This window comes from Lolium perenne, chromosome 6 (genome assembly GCF_019359855.2).
Source record: "Lolium perenne isolate Kyuss_39 chromosome 6, Kyuss_2.0, whole genome shotgun sequence".
Taxonomy (NCBI): domain Eukaryota; kingdom Viridiplantae; phylum Streptophyta; class Magnoliopsida; order Poales; family Poaceae; genus Lolium; species Lolium perenne.
The window spans coordinates 93,348,826-93,360,866 of NC_067249.2; the positions used below are offsets into that span (position 1 = coordinate 93,348,826).

Here is a 12,041-nt window from a genome sequence, read left to right on the forward strand (position 1 = left end):
TGACTGCACAGCTAGCTTTGCGTTCGTCGGGAGGTCAAGGGCACGTCGTCAATCGCTGGAGCTTGTGGCTGATCCACCTCCGTTTATCTGCTGCCATTACAACTTCTCCGCTGCTTCCATCTAATTTGCTGACGAAGTAATTCACGTGATACATTGGCAGAATAGGCATACTCGTTTCAACCTATAAAGGCACTCCTAACATTTTCAGTGAACTGCAAGAACGAGGATTAAAAAATAGTTGTACCATGTAAGATACTTTCAAGTGGCGGGACAGCATGTTTTAAATTTATATCCCATCCAGCAATAAACTGCTGAACGGAAACCGATGACCAAGATACATGATCAGGCATGAGCAATGTGCAAGGCATGCAGTCAGAAGTCAGAACAGCACAAGGGCAAGCAAAGTGGCAATCAAACTCTGATATGCCCTGCTAGCGCACATGATGTCACAGAGTTCCAAAATCCAGAGTGTAAACATTTTTCTTCTGCATTAATAGGATCAAAATTAAGAACCTTCCAATTATGATCCAGAGTATAAACAACAGTTTTCCTTAATATACATACATACATACAAGGGGCAAAAGCAAGCAGAAACCTTGGAGCAAAATGGTTTCTGTGCTAGCGACCATCCTTACTAATCCCATGAGGAACAGCTCTGTTCCCCTCCTTTCTGATTTCTAGAAGACCCGCTGCCAAACGCATTCCTCTATCAATTTCCAGGGAATAGAAATAGTTACTATCTAAAACTGATGCTGGTGTGAAGTTTGAACTTCGGACCAGCGTTAATTGATTGAAACTTCTACTTTGTCAACTTGACATCAATGAGTGAATCTGGTTTTGTTTCGGGGCCACCGCAATCAATGGTAGTACTCCCTATTCGGCCAGGAGGCCAGTACCGAAAGATAGATCTTCCCAATATGTTTTTTGCGGGAAGAGGGCCCCTGGAAAGAAACGGTGAAGTTGTACAGGCAGATTAAGTTAAATTATAACGAGACAGGCAGTAACATGAAAATAAACTCTAGAAGTATCAATGGAGTTGACAGTATTACCACACATGGGAATCATAACTATTATTTCGGTTATCTCCCATCACAAAAACTGCATTTTCAGGTACTTGCTGCAAGGAAAAAATAGGATAAAGATTGTTAGCTAGCTCAAAAGAACATTATGACCTAAAAGAACCAACTGTTTCAAGGATGCATGTATGTGTAAATAACAGTCACCACATGCATGGACATAAGAAACTGTTTTTGATGTACGATGTATTTTTCTAATATATAAGAAGTTGTAATACATATAAAGCATGAGTACTCGTGCAAATCATTTTTGGCAGGCACCATGCTGTCCGGACTGCAAGATGAAATTATAATTTCTGAGTGATTATGCGGATCAACTTTTTTGGGATTAGTACCAAATATGATTTGGCCCGACACAGGAAAAATCATTGTGATATGTCAGGACCTTCAAATATCTATCAAGTGTTCAAAGTGAACAACAGAAATACTGCCCCTGATGGACATGTCAAGTGCACTGAAACATAATTACCCCATGGAGATCAATTTCCCTGTTTTTCTGTTTTGCCTTACATATGACCAACTTTCCGACCATGAACTCTAAACTGTCTGATTTTAACCACAACCATCAAAACAGTGGTGGAGCTAACCCATTCTTTCAGCCTGGGTAGGAACTAACTAAGGCCAAATTAATCACTGTTTGCCCGAAAATCTCTTAGTTGAACCTCGGCCCATTAGAAGTCCACGGAGATGCACCGTCAGAGACCGGGCAGCTGCCCAGGGTGGCCCGGTGCTCTGCCACTATGTAAAAACCATTTGGATTTCAACCTCGGCCCGATTAAGGGTGTTATTAAGCCAACCTGATCACAACCTGTACGTGTTTGCATCTCTTTTCCCCCTTTAGCCTGACTCCTGTCACTGCCCGGTATAAGAACAATGAGAAGAGGGACGAAGCAGAAAATAGAGTCCAAACTGGCAGACATGCGGCAAGCATTGGCTCAATACCACCCTGGATCGAGTCGGCCGGATAAAGAGATAGTTCCAATAGTTTGAGATTCAAATTGAGATGGTTTTGGTGGCATGCCAGTAGATACATGTACTATGCAACCCCATCCCCAGTGGAAGGAAGGCAAAAGTATGACGCAAATAAAAAATCTATGTAACAAAAAATAAGAACCTGGCCATAAAAAAAATCCAAGAGTTCACTATTGAGGCTTAACACCAATTTTCTATGGAAATTCAAATGATCCTTCTAACATGTCACAGAAAATGGTTCTGGAGATAAATCAAGAGTATCTCCTAGAAATTCTCATAAAAGGTGCTACAATTTATGCAGAAATCTCAGATATTTGTCATCTGCAGCATAAGAAATGTTTTACCACTGGATTCATGTCATAAGAAGGTGGCTCAAGGATGAACTCTTCATTTCGAGCCTCACCATTCACAACTAGTTTTCCTTTATGGACCTGCAGCATAATAGGTAACGAAACATTACGATTTTATTTTGAGAATGTTCTGCTGTTTCCATGAGAAGTAACAACTCCAAAATAAAATTTTCAATCCCACGCAGCAATTAAATTTGTACTGACTTATAATAGAAGAAAATCACTTTAGTTTGAGCTACCGAGATGACTTTCTTCCAATGTGCATTCTGTTTATATTTTCTAATCCTTATCTGTGCTCCATGTGTGACTACTCAAGTTTGCAGATATGCAGTTATGCTCCAATTCTCAATTTGCATGAACTACAACCTGAACGCAACGCTCATTGACTGGTGGCATATCGCTAAGCAGAGCACCCCAAAGCCAATGCACAAAGGCCTTGCACAGCCCTACTCATTCCTTCGATGATCTGGAAGCACCGCAACGACTGCGTCTTCGACAGAGCTCAGCCCTCAGTTAACACCTTGGTCGCTAGGATCAAAGACGAGGCTACTCTGTGGGCTAGGCCAGTGCCCTGGACCTATGGGCCATCCTGACGCCGACATGGGATTTCCACTGATTCTCTTTTTGGCCCTTTAACCTCCTAGGAGGATTGTAACTTAAAACTCTGCTTTTTCAATGAAATGAAAGGGCTTCTGCATTTTATCATGAAAAAAAGAACCTGGACCCTGCTAGGTTCTGCAACATGAAAATATTTTCCCATATTGGGTATGGTTACTTTGTGATTCTTTGGTGTTACTTATTCAAACTATTCACCTAGCTTAGCATGTTTTAATCTAATTAAGAAGAGAAAAGATGTGGAAGTCATCAAATTGTTTCTTGGCAGCACTTTGGTTTATATACAAGATGGCTTTGATTTTCTACAAAATGAATAGAATCAAGATTACTGTGAGTAATGAATACCTCCACTGAATACTAAACGCAACTGGTGAATTAAAGCCATCTTTTGATACGTCCATTTTGCATCACTGAAGAGATATTCATTACTATTTAAAGGGGAAAACACTGCATACAGGATTTAATGGATAGAAAACAAATAAGGACTACATCACTGAAGAGATGTATGTATTCACCTAAAAGTTAGTTTCTGGTTCTGAAACTAACCTCAACAATGTCTCCCGCCCTGGCAACTACTCTTTTGATGAAAACGTCATTATCAGTATACCCGACCTCCTGAACAGGAAGAGTGACAATTTTATATCAGGAAACAGTATCATCTGGAAAAACTGTACAAGAGGACGACCTGTAAGTACCTGTAGCACGGGCGGGCTTTTGAAGATTACAATATCATTTACACAAGGTTTCCTAAAGTAGTATGTAACCTGAGAAATATTGGAATTGGTAAATCTATGCAATGAAGTGAATAGAAAATTGTCTTAGTTGGTGAAATTTCAAATATATCCAACATAAACAAGAATATAAAGAATGAAGGTGTGAAGGTGCCATATTGGTCTATTGAATTATCTTGCATATTTGGAAGAACTAGATCACACTATGTGCTGCTCTACGAACTCCTAAGAGGCCAGAACATGCTGTCAGGATGACCAATTGCAGAAGATGCTTACTTCCAAGACTTCTGCGGATGTTTTATATGTAGTAAATAGCTATCACATATTTTTCGACCAATCACAATATGGTCAAAGTCTGCTAAGTGAATCGTATCCCAGAGCAAATAGCTTCATCTCAGAACTTCTATATTGCCCACAGGAGATACATAACATATACGAAACATAATACTATATTAGCTAACTCGGGAGATGGTTTGTTCTTACATATGGTATTCATACAGAATTATAATTTCAGTCCTGCCACAAAAATGAAAATTTCAGATCTGTTAGTTCGAAGTCCTAGCTAAAGAAATTATCACTGCGTATATATATTCCATATTATATTTGAACTTGTGAAGATATCATCCATTAATACAACAATAAGCCAGCCATTGACTGCAAGTCTAGTATCCCAATGTGCATTTGCATGGTATCATAAAGCACCCATCTTGAGTTTAACATAAGATGGAGCTCAAGCGAACATATGAAGTCTTGTTGAACTTCACACGTGGAAACTGATTGTGAAATACGAAGCATATATTAGCAGATGACTGTTAATATGCACCGTATCATTTTACAAAGATGGAACTCCCCAGTTTATCAATCTCTTATGTAAATTTGAGCCCTTTATCAGAAAAAACAAACAGCTCACCTCAATTTCCGAAAAAAACTAAGTGTGAGGGAAATGAGATGAAGAACTTATGTCTATGTTCACTTGTTCAGCATAGTAATGGTATACCGCATACATCCTGAAAAATTCTCAACCCTCTCGTACATAAAATGAGACAGAAGAAAACTTATATGTCCTAATTGTCAATATGTGAGACAAGAACCATTAACAAAACAAAACAGAAAATTTAGCAGCAGTTCTTGACAAGCTACGACAAATTTGCAATGTTGACACTAGATGGGATTATCAGACATAGTACGGCATTCAAGCAATCAGAGTTCCAAGTTTCAACCAGAACCCATCGCACAATTTAAAAAGTGAGTAAAAGAGTAGAATGACGCAAACGAGGAGAAAAAATAGCCGACGCTGCCCATGAGCTCCACAACTAATTCTAGCAAACGAGGCCACAACTCATGCCAAAAATTTGAAGGCGCCATTTTTACAAAAGAAAAATGCACGTACCTTCTCAGCGACGATGCGGTCGCCGACGTCGTAGGTAGGGAACATGGAGAGGGAGGGGATGAACCGTGGCTCGGCGACGAACGAGCGGAAGGCGAGGGAGATGGCAATGGCCGCGATGACCGTCTTCGCGTCTTCCGTCGTCACGTTAAGCCACTCCGGCAGCAGTCCCTTATCCTCCCCCTCCTCGTCGCCGTCCCCTCCACCCCCACCGCCGTCCCCTCCTCCGCCGCCGCCACCGTCGGGCCCCACGGGCGGCGCTTCGGTCGGTGTTCTCGGCGCGGAGCGGACTCGCCTTCTGAGGCGGAGGTGCGGGACGCTTCGGGCATTGCTGCGGGGGAAGGCGGCGGTGGCCGAGATGGGGTTGTGGAGGGGAGGTTTCGGGGAGGGTTTGAGGAGGCAAGCAGCGGCCGGAGTCTGCGAGGTGGCCGGGAAGAAGCGGACGGAGGACATGGTTGCGGAGGCAGCCGGAAGAGAAGGCGCCGCGCAGCTCGCCGGCGTCCGCCAAGGCCGATGTGGCTGTGGGTTGGGGATAAGCCTAGTGGCGGGGAGGGTGGGCGTTTGGACGGGTCCAATGAACTTTGTTTGACTTTTTTTTTCTCTTCTTCAGTCTTTTGAATTTGTAGTGGTCAAAGATACCGCAAACTACAAATGAAGCCCGAGCTTCATGGTAGCCTTTTTTTTCAATTTCGAAATCTAGTTTCAAAATATTCAGAACAAAAATGATAGGTGTAGATAATGTTGAAGTCTATCAACGTGCAAAATCTCAATTCAAAATTTATTATATATAGGCTACACACAAATGACAAATTTGACAATTTTCAAGTTTTGAAAATATGCTCCGTTTACCACACCCTTTTTCATTTTTTTCTCAGCCTAAAATATGATGAATTTCATAGGGCAGAGAATTTTTACTCCTGGGCACCAATTTTTAAAAAAATAAAAAACACATTTATAAGTTTCAAAAAAATTAGAAAAAATTTATGGTTTAGCCAATGAATTATCCCATAAATGTGAAAATTTTCAATTTCAAATACAAAATATTCTAGGCTACACAAAAATGGCAAACGTGTGGATCTGGGTATGCATATTTCAAATCTCCAAATTTTAACAGATTTTTTATGTAGCCTAGAATATAAAAAAATTCACATCAAAATTTTAGACGCTTGTAGGTTATCTTATTTACTATGCCTAGATTTATTTTTATATTTTTTTTGAAATAAATATATATGATTTTTTTTACTGCAGTAGCACTGGTGCCCAGGAGCCAAAGACACTTTTCGATTTCAGAGTGGCTTCTTTGCACATTAGTAGACTTCATCATTATCTAGGATTTTTCTTCTGATCTATATTAAAACTTTTATATGCCATTTTATTTTATTTTTACAAAATGAGCTCGTGAGTCATTTGTCTGCTCTCTAAAAAAGCATAACTTCTAGCTGATCTTGGGGGAGAAGTGGTGCTTGGGAGGCTAGAGGCGAGTTTGGTTGCTCGTATGGGGTTTTCCCTGTTTTTCGTTTTGGCGCACCAGATGTTGCATAAGGAAATAAACACGTCTTGGTCCTGTTTTTGCACTTTGATTGGGTGTCAATAAAGTCCCATGTAGCATGAAGGCACCATTTTTGCCTAGACTGTTTGGTTGGACATAATTCTTTTTTTTTTTTGTGGGCTGATGCAATGCATTTCATCCGGAAGCCCACATAAGGTCCGATGGGTTACTTTGCACCTCTATATGGTGAGCTTTATCATCTACTAGTTCAGGGTTTAGTGTCTTCCATGTGATCACACATGATAAGAACAACACAAATACACGATCCATAATGATAGGGCAAAGGTGTCCGATCTTTCGATGAGATGGAGATAATTCGATTTGTTGGTGGAGTTCGTGCTTGACGATCCGACTACACGTGCAAAGCTCGTGCGCCAATGCAATCGCTAGGACAATCTCCGGGAGTTACTGATCTTGCGGGAGCACGATCAGCCTGACCAGCGAGGGTCTTAATTCCTACCTGAAATCGAGAACAAGTAAGAACTAATATTGCAATCAGAATATTGCGGATATAGATGAAAGCTTTATTGAAAAGGTGGGATTCCGAATAGTCGGTCTTGTTCTGGGCGTTGGCCTCAAAAGAAGTACACGAGAGTTGCAGCAATGGCTAACTTTTAGTCTAATCAAAATCCAAGTTCTAATGACGGCTACAGAGGGATATATATGGGGGAAGTGAAGGGATTTTCGTCCAACCAGCTAGGGTTGGCCAAAAACACCCCTAAATGGGCCTTCCTCCACTTATATGGCCTCTTAAAATCCCCTAAAATACCTAATCCGAAAATACATGGGCCTAGCCCATTAAATAAGGTGGCGCAGCACCAAAACTAACTCTTTGGACGAATTTTATGATGGAGTAACTTGTATAATTCATCCAATCATCGTTGCTTCACTATGGTGGCTTCAATGTTCTGAAATCCTCGCTTGCAACGCCATCCTGAATCCTTGCAGGTCTGCTGCCATCTCCATGCACGTTCCTAATCCAATGCTTGGCGTCCATGCTAGATCCATTCCTAAATAATATAAATACATTTGATTTAGGTAGCATCATATTCTCATATATATCAGGAAGGATTTCTAGTAACGACTGTACCTGAAATGTGGCTGTAGGAGTATTGGTTGTATCTATCATAGAGATGTCCTCATCATCCTCCCCTACTTGAATTGAAGTCGTCCTCGACGTAGTCTCATCTTTTTCACCAAGATATGCCTTCAAATCGGAGGTAATCATGTCCTCATCATCCTCCCTTTCTTGAAAGAAAAGCCGTCCTCGGCGATGTTTATTCTGTAAACATGCTAACAAAAGAAACAAGGTATATGCATGGTATATGTATATGTCATCCATTTTAACAGCTCTGTCATGTTTCCCATTTAATTTTGTACATATACCAGTATTGTAGTAGCATAGAAGCTCATTAGTTCCCATTAAACATTTATCACAATGCAGTTTGCAGATATAAGTGAAGCACATATTAACTCCTTTCAAATTATAATGCTCATCATTAAACCATCCTAAAGTTGGTAAACCAAAATGTAAGGTCTCAAATTTACTAGCCACGTCATGTTTAATCATACAAATTTGCAGCAAGTTATTTGGCATAGAATGAATACCAACATTGGAGGTCATATCAAAATGAGAAAGCATATATACAAATTCAGTTTTACTGGAACTATAAGAATCATCACACATGATGCAAATCCTATGTACCATAAAAACATTGTTGCTGACATACTCCCCGACCAAATTAAATGTAACATCGGGGGCGTAGACACTCTTTAAACAAGGAAGTTCATCAATTTTATGTCTAGCATGTGACAAAGATATAGGTGGATCCATCACAACAGAAAACAAAGAATTAGCATGAGAAATCTGAGACAACACTTCATTGTTCATAACCAGTTTTATATGATCCATACTAGAGTCAACTTGCAAATCACAAGGTGCATTATCGGGAGCAAGAATTTCAGTTTGTACACTCAAACATATGGAAGAATTAACTTGTACAGTAGGTGTACTCAACATAGTTGGTATATCATTTACACAATTTCCTAACACATGGTCACCCTTGGAAACAAAAGTCTCCGTTGGTACACTCATATCAATGCCTGAATTAGAATCAACAATAGGTGCACTTAAACCATCATCTATCTCAGTTGTTTGATCACATAACATCAAATTAGCAGCACAATCCTCTAATATAGGTGGTGTGACCAGATTATTTTCTACCTCATCACATGGTATATTTAAGATAACCTTGCATTCACCAATCTCATGTGGAGGGACAACATCAGTACCTTTATTGTTACCTTGTGACTCCGACTTAGAAGATGTTCGCAGCGACGTGTCACAAGTCTGTGGCTGGGCAACTCGCACAACAATATTCATGCGTGGAACGTTGGAAAAAACAACCGGTGCTAGTGTGCATGACTTGAAGGAGTTGAAATGGTCCACCTTGTTTTCCTCTTTGTGTTTCTCAAAAGCACAAGCGCGAACATATATACCAATAGTAGAACGAGGAATATACTTAAACATAACCTTAAGATCAGGGTTTAAGCCGTTGAAAAACATGTTTTTAGTACTTTCCTCAAATTCCTTTATATCACAACGGTACATGTAAAATTTAAATTCCTGATAATAAACATGCACAGTATTACTACCTTGTTCTAATCGTTCAAGTTTGCGGAGCAGTTCACGTTGATGAGAAAGAGGCACAAATTTATGTCTCAAAACAGATTTTAAATCTACCCAAGTAGTAGGTGTATTATCAATATTTTCTTTATAATTCCAGTCCCACCAAACGGAAGCAAGATCAATAAAAGTTTGGGCGGCAATTCTTACTTTCTCATGTTCATTAAAATCATGGCATCCAAAAATATTGTCAACCTCAAACTCCCAATCAAAATAAGCATCTGTATTATATCTACCCTCATAAACTGGTAAGGATATAACCTGATCATGATCTCCTGTAAATGGTTGGACATGCATCTCCGTAGTCGTCATGGTACTCGGGTCGATGGCTTGGTCCTCAATTCCTGTCATGGTTAGTACCCAAAAAACACAAATGCATATGCCTACAAACTACGGAATATGGTGGTTCACGCGCAATTCGTCGAGCAAAATACAAAGCTCTTACAAGTTCTTACCAAACAGGAGGAAGGCGATGTAACAACCAGCAAGAATCAGCGTCTCCAAAGATTGCCAAAGCGATTACCAAGTGTCGACACAGTGCACGTGGAGACAATATGTAGAGCTCTGGAAAGGCAAAGTATAGTGATATGGTGGCACAATAATCAAATGAGCGATGCAAATTGAGTAAACGCTCAACGAAGGTACTGTGCTGGTCCTAGGCTAGATCGTATTAGAGACGCGAGCCTAAATCACCAACGAGGTCACGACGCGGCACAAGATGCAAAGGACAGCGAAACTGGCGCTGAAGGATAGAGCAAACTAAGGGAAAGCGAAAAAAAAAATTCGGGGGAATCTACTGTGGCGCTAGACCACAGAGGTCTCTATGGTCGGGCGACCGGAATTTTTTTTTTTTTTGGAATCTACTGTGGCGCTAGACCACAGAGGTCTCTATGGTCGGGCGACCGGAAAAAAAAAATTTCGGGGGAATCTACTGTAGCGCTAGACCACAGAGGTCTCTATGGTCGGGCGACCGGAATTTTTTTTTCAGCTAGATTGCTTTCAGGATTCCGACGGAAAACGCAAAATTGACCAAGAAAACGGATCTAAAACCCGAAAAAACTCTGAAACGAAGATCAAGAAAGACCCTACGATGATGGGAATCAAAGGGAAACAACAAAGAGTTTATGGCAGATGTGGCGGAAGTATATGGTGGCGGTGATATGGCGATGACTGCAAGCGGAGATGGTGCGGCGGCGACGCGACTACTATGACCAGAACTCGAAACTCTAAAGACTCTAGACGCTAAGACCAGCACGCGACACAATGATTGCAGACAAAGACTCAAAAAGCAAAAACTGAAAAGATCATGCAATGGCTTGGCAGGGGCTATGGGACGGATGATCTAAACCTAATATATTTTTGTGGGGTTTTTACTGGGTTATAGGTAAAACAAATCTACACTAGGAAAACTGTAAAATCTCACCGAGCAACCTGAAATCTGATACCACTTGATAGGGCAAAGGTGTCCGATCTTTCGATGAGATGGAGATAATTCGATTTGTTGGTGGAGTTCGTGCTTGACAATCCGACTACACGTGCAAATCTCGTGCGCCAATGCAATCGCTAGGATAATCTCCGGGAGTTACTGATCTTGCGGGAGCACGATCAGCCTGACCAGTGAGGGTCTTAATTCCTACCTGAAATCGAGAACAAGTAAGAACTAATATTGCAATCAGAATATTGCGGATATAGATGAAAACTTTATTGAAAAGGTGGGATTCCGAATAGTCGGTCTTGTTCTGGGCGTTGGCCTCAAAAGAAGTACACGAGAGTTGCAGCAATGGCTAACTTTTAGTCTAATCAAAATCCAAGTTCTAATGACGGCTACAGAGGGATATATATGGGGGAAGTGAAGGGATTTTCGTCCAACCAGCTAGGGTTGGCCAAAAACACCCCTAAATGAGCCTTCCTCCACTTATATGGCCTCTTAAAATCCCCTAAAATACCTAATCCGAAAATACATGGGCCTGGCCCATTAAATAAGGTGGCGCAGCACCAAAACTAACTCTTTGGACGAATTTTATGATGGAGTAACTTGTATAATTCATCCAAGCATCGTTGCTTCACTATGGTGGCTTCAATGTTCTGAAATCCTGGCTTGCAACGCCATCCTGAATCCTTGCAGGTCTGCTGCCATCTCCATGCACGTTCCTAATCCAATGCTTGGCGTCCATGCTAGATCCATTCCTAAATAATATAAATACATTTGATTTAGGCAGCATCATATTCTCATATATATCAGGAAGGATTCCTAGTAACGACTGTACCTGAAATGTGGCTGTAGGAGTATTGGTTGTATCTATCATAGAGATGTCCTCATCACATAACACTAGACCGGGGATGATGAAGTTGAAAGGACACAGATGTCGTCTAGAGGGGGTTAATAGGCGGATTAAAACATTTACGAGATGGGCTTAACAAATACGGAATAAAACTAGCGTTTACTTTGTCAAGTCCAAAGCCTATATACTATGGTTCATCTATGTACACCAGCAACTTATGCTATGCAATATAAGGAACTAGGTGATAGCAAGATATATAACTTCAAACACGATGGCTATCACAAATTAAAATTCATAAGTAAAGAGCTCGGGTATAGAGATAACCGAGGCACGCGGGAGATGATGATTTATCCCAAATTTCACACTCTTGCGAGTGTTAATCTTCGTTGGAGA

The 12,041-nt window shown here is 40.8% G+C and overlaps 1 protein-coding gene across 1 annotated transcript; it reads right to left on the bottom strand.

The window, feature by feature from the left end:
* Nucleotides 1-466: 466 nt before the first annotated feature.
* On the bottom strand, nucleotides 467-5,712 carry LOC127344919 (chloroplast processing peptidase). The gene is made up of 6 exons (XM_051371279.2): nucleotides 5,135-5,712; nucleotides 3,709-3,777; nucleotides 3,560-3,628; nucleotides 2,393-2,479; nucleotides 1,050-1,117; nucleotides 467-941 (listed from the first exon to the last, which is right to left on the bottom strand). Exons 1-6 carry the CDS (start codon nucleotides 5,582-5,584, stop codon nucleotides 800-802), a joined length of 885 nt encoding a protein of 294 aa, XP_051227239.1. The 5' UTR covers nucleotides 5,585-5,712; the 3' UTR covers nucleotides 467-799.
* Nucleotides 5,713-12,041: the final 6,329 nt, after the last annotated feature.

Bases quoted from the DNA above. Each gene is read 5' to 3' on its own strand.
- LOC127344919 (XM_051371279.2), bottom strand. From the start codon at position 5,584: ATGTCCTCCGTCCGCTTCTTCCCGGCCACCTCGCAGACTCCGGCCGCT. The intron at 3,778-5,134 runs GTACGTGCATTT...AATATTTCTCAG, and splicing joins ACCGCATCGTCGCTGAGAAG to GTTACATACTACTTTAGGAA. The intron at 2,480-3,559 runs GTTAGTTTCAGA...ATTATGCTGCAG, and splicing joins GGGCGGGAGACATTGTTGAG to GTCCATAAAGGAAAACTAGT.